Here is a 5,231-nt window from a genome sequence, read left to right as displayed (position 1 = left end):
AAGAAACAATGTAAAGCCTGTCTTTTGTTGTTACTGTTTGATATAATTTCTAATAATGAAAAACTACAAATAAAGAAGTGTACACGATCAGTGTCAAAAAGGTAAGGAAATAAATTTCTTTTATGTTTACTGGATTGGGACTTCAATGGAGATAAAAAAAATTGTGCTTTCATAGTTGACCATCTATTGAATACTGGCATTTTTATTTTTAGTGCTGTTGTTTGAGAAAAGTTTTTTTTTTTTCAGATTCCACTGCAAAATGAACATTTACCACCACCATAAAACTGGAAACATAAAGGTCTCCTATTTTTCATAGAATACCTTTCACATATAATTGTGAATTGTAACCACCTCTTCTTCATCAACAGATGAGGAACAGATGAGATGAGATACATATTTTCATAATTCTTAAAATTTAAATTGATTTTTAAAAGGATCACTGGAAGGGCCTAGGGTCACTAAATAACCAAATGTTTGGAAGAATATCAGAACAAAACACTGAGTCAGGGCTGGGGATGTGGCTCAAGCGGTAGCGCGCTTGCCTGGCATGTGTGCGGCCCGGGTTGGATCCTCAGCAGCACATACAAACAAAACATTGTGTCTGCCGAAAACTAAAAACTAAAAATAAATAAATAAATAAATAAATAAATAAATAAATAAATAAATAAAAACACTGAGTCACTGAAGTTTCACATTCTATCATTAAAAAAAAATCATCATCCTTGAAGGTTTCTCTTCCTCCCATTTTTGGGTGATCTCAGAAATAAAATTTTATGTGTGTGTGAAATTCAATATTTTCTAAAACACACACACAAAGAATGAGTTTCAAATATTCTTACCCTCTCAACTCATTTGAAAATATTTAAAAATTAGCATTCAGAGAACAGAATGGAGGACTTCTTACTGCTCAGACTTCAACAGAGCTGTACAAAGCACAGAATTGAATAAGGTTTGGTCTCTTACATCAGATGGCAAAGCCAGAGCACACTGACCATTTCTGTAGGTATAGGCAGCATACAGCACCATATGACACTTTCTGTGTTTGTTACATATAATGAACCTTCTCTCTTGATTCTTCCAGGTGATTCTTAACATTACATTTATGAGGAAAATTTATGGAAGTTTTTTTTTTTCCATATTTGAGACTCTCCCTGAGGAGGTGCTAAACAATTAGTGGATTATCCCCAAAGTATTTGAAAGCTGAATGAAATTTGGACAATTTTTCTGCTAAGTGTCAGGGACAATTTATGTTCAACTGTGGCTTTATTTATTTATTAATAGATTGTAGGAGCAAGTAATCCAGCTTCAAGGTCTTGTCAAAAAGCCCTTGTATAAACATCTCAGAGATGTACTAGTACTATCATTTTCATTACACTGTAATTAAAACTAGCAAAGATGTGGAATCAACCTAAATATCCATCCAACGATAATGGATATGTAAAATGTGACACCTAGATGTGGTAGAATATGAATTAGATTTTAAAGACAATCTACTTTAAAATGAGATAACATGGATAGACTGGAAGTACATGATGCTAAATCAAATAAACCAGGTACAAAAAGACAAATACCGCATTAAGCTGCTTAATGAGGTATCCAAAATTCTCAAGTTGAATGAGAAAGTAGAATAATAGTTACATGTAATAGAAACTGGGGTAAATGAAAAATTTTCAGTCAATACAAAATCTGAATTACTGAAACTAAATATGCTCTAGAGATCTCTTGTAAACATTGCACATGTATTTAAAATTATTATATTATACATTTAAATACAAAAGTACTGTATTATGCAGTGGAAATATTTGAAGAAGATAGATCTTCTGCTGAACACTTTGCAATAAGTTACAATAAAAGTTGATTTTGATACCATCATTGAAGTGTTTAAAGCTTAAAACAAAATGTTTTTCTTATCCAATAAAGGAAGCAAACATAACAAACATACACACATGTGGATACTGAAAAGTTTATTGTAATACATGAAACTATAAAAACCACAACAAAAAATCTCAATTCCTTTTTCAAAAAAAAATGTGTGTGTGTGTTTGTATGTGTATAGATAGATAAATAGGTAGATGTTTTTTTTTCATTCCCATACAGCATACTATTCTACCTGAACTTTGGATCTGAGGACTTTAAACACACATTACTTTACTATAACATTTACTGATTTATTTTGTTTATAATTAATTTCTTCCCATCAAGTAAAGCAACAATTTTTATCATTTTGTTCACTTACATATTTATAATATTTAGAAATCTGACTAATAACAAAAGACCAATCTTTAAATATATAATGAGTGTACTTTTGCTTTCTATACATTCCAAAAGAATCAAATGCAGGTATTTGTTTATATATATATATATTTTTTTTTTTTATTTTTTTTCTATGTGGTGCTGAGGATCGAACCCAGTGCCTCATGTGAGTGAGGCAAGTGCTCTACCACTGAACTACAGCCCCAGCCCCATAATGCAGGTATTTGTATGACTTGTCTGACTTAAATTCTATGCTACTTTTAAGAAAAAATATTCCACATCTTTTTCCATGTCCTCTTTAGGGCATATTTTTCATCTTTGTTTCTCAAGCTATAGATGAAGGGATTCAACATGGGGATGACCAGGGTTTAAAATACGGAAGCCAGTTTATCAGTGTCAAAGTAGTGACCTGAATTCGGCTGCAAATAAATGAATATCAAAGTCCCATAGAACACTATGACTACTGTCAGGTGGGATCCACAGGTGGAGAAAGACTTGCGCCTGCCCTCAGCAGACTTCATCCTGAGAATGGTTATGAGGATGAGCAGGTAGGACACAAGAATGATCAGAAGAGAGGAAATCAAATCAAAAGCTGCAAAGACCAGAATTATCACTTCAATTTCATGTGTGTTTGAACAAAGCAAAGATAGCAAGGGGAGACTATCACAGTAAAAATGACTGATGACATTGTAGCCACAGAAGGGTAAAGTAAAAATCTTTATGGTGATTAGAAGAGATAAAAAAGTACTGTAGAGATAGGGGATTGCCACCAACAAGAGACATACCCTTTGTGACATGATGACCATGTAGAGGAGAGGATTACAGATGGCCATGTAGCGGTCATAGGCCATTGCTGACAGAATAAAAAGTTCACAAGAAATGAAAAAAAGAAAGAAAGCTAGTTGTGTAGCACAAAAATAATAGTTGATCATATTTTGATCCACCACAAAATTTACCAACATTTTGGGGCCCACAGCTGTAGAATAACCAAGATCTGTAAGAGCCAGGTGTTTGAGAAAAAAGTACATGGGTGTTTGGAGCCTGTGGTCCACCTTGATGAGGATGATCATGCCCAAGTTGCCCACCAGTGTGCTCATGTAGATGATGAGGAACAGCCCAAAGAGTTATTCTGCAGCTCAGGACGTGAGGAGATACCCTTCAGAATGAATTCATGTACCACTGTGAGGTTGTGTTTTTCCATTCAGTTGATTAGAAAGTCTCTTCTGGAAAGACATAGTAGCAAAATGAATAGATTTCAATTATTATTGCAAGGGGAATATACATTATGCAAAGCGAATATACATGAGATATATTTAAACTTTCAAATTTAGATTGCTTAAAAGTAAACATTTCATATTTTATTTTCACAAATAAAATATGAAAAATCAGAGATAAATGTAAAACAGCTTCTCTTAGGTGATTTGATTACTAAAGAACATTTTACTAGCTTAAAGATATTTTCATTTTCACAATTGAGAGTTGGATGGCTATTTTTATCTAATTTTTAGATGTCAGCTAAGCTGCTAAACAATCTACTATATATTACCTCTAGTCCATTTCAATAATCATATCATAACGTTGTTCCACGGTTGAGAATTCAATGAAAAAATAGGCAGACAATGATACAGGTACACTTATATGGATATAGAAAGCATAAATGATGAAAGTATAAACATTTCTAGAACTTTGGATGATAGATGAATGGTTATCCTACTTTTAAATTGTTCCTAAATTTTTGCATTTGTTATTTATATGATGACATGTAGATCTGTATTTATTAATTTATAAAATCATTTATATTCCAATCATATACTAAATATTTCTAATAATACATTTCAAAAATGCATATATTATCCTACTTTAGTACACAGTCCTACAAATTCTTTGTTTGTACAGGTGTTAGTGATAAAACTATAAAACTTTGTAGATGTATGAGTAGAAAGCTGCTACAAATTACATTGGAAATTGTATCTGTATAAAAAAAAACAGAAAAAAATATGTACATAGACAGATATGGTCTATGTTATACATTAACTTAGTGTATATAGTTTACTTTGTGCAAATAATTTAACAACAGCTCTTTACACTCATATATAAAGCTAAAAATGTCTTTGAGGTGCATTGAGAAGGATGAAGGATGACTTACTGATTCAATTTGCCTATGCTATCTGTACATAGCTCTCAAAGATCGTGTATATATGTATTTATGATTTTACTCTTATTTGTTTAGGTGGTGACAAGTACCTGAAAGAAGAATTTTTACATGAGTATATGAATATTGTTCAGCCCACGAACCTCACTTTATCAGGGCTAACATGATGGACGGGTGAATAACAGGCGGAGAAAGATGAATACATGCAAGCTATTCTAGTCTCTGTCCCATCCTACCCCAACAGCCACACCTGTCTAAAATTGGACAAATGGAGCAATGCAGTATTGGATTACTCATCTTCTAAGTGTCACAAATATTTCAGCAATATTTTAGTGTGAGTTGTTTGGATTTAAATTCATTTAAAATCTTAGCCTTTCCCTGGGGGAATTGTCATTATAATTGAAATATCTTTACTTATAGGTAACAAATATGAATTATGTTAAGTGTAGTACCCTAGATAAATATGAAGAAATCAGAGTAAATCAGCAAAAAGAGAGTTCAATGACACTGGTTTTATACAACAAAGACTCATAAAATCCCTATATTATAAGGAGGAATAAGAGGTTGAAATACTTTTATAATAAATATTATAAATTTCCGCAGTGTATAAAACTTTTAGGGTGGTAGACAATACCATAGAGAAAAATAAAATTCCACAATGATGACATATTTCTGGATTTGATTTGAAATTCTCTTGTGCATCATGTTCACAAGAAATTCCTCCTAAAGTTAATTAGCCCATCATGCAGAAAAGTATGTGCAAAGAGCCAAGAAACATATCCAAACACCTTTAATAACCAAGAGATTGAATGGTGTAGCATAAAAA

The 5,231-nt window shown here is 32.3% G+C and overlaps 1 protein-coding gene across 1 annotated transcript; it reads right to left on the bottom strand.

Annotated features, from left to right (window-relative positions):
- Window positions 1–2,621: 2,621 nt before the first annotated feature.
- On the bottom strand, window positions 2,622–3,350 carry LOC124106382 (olfactory receptor 8K3-like). Its single transcript, XM_046463989.1, has one exon. The coding sequence runs from the start codon at window positions 3,348–3,350 to the stop codon at window positions 2,622–2,624; it is 729 nt and encodes a 242-aa protein (XP_046319945.1).
- Window positions 3,351–5,231: the final 1,881 nt, after the last annotated feature.

The sequence above is a fragment of the Marmota monax genome, unplaced genomic scaffold, assembly GCF_021218885.2.
Source record: "Marmota monax isolate L192 unplaced genomic scaffold, Marmota_monax_Labrador192_F-V1.1 WCK01_AAM20220418_F8-fsc00865, whole genome shotgun sequence".
NCBI classification, from domain to species: Eukaryota; Metazoa; Chordata; class Mammalia; order Rodentia; family Sciuridae; genus Marmota; species Marmota monax.
This window is presented reverse-complemented; position numbering and strand designations above follow the sequence as displayed.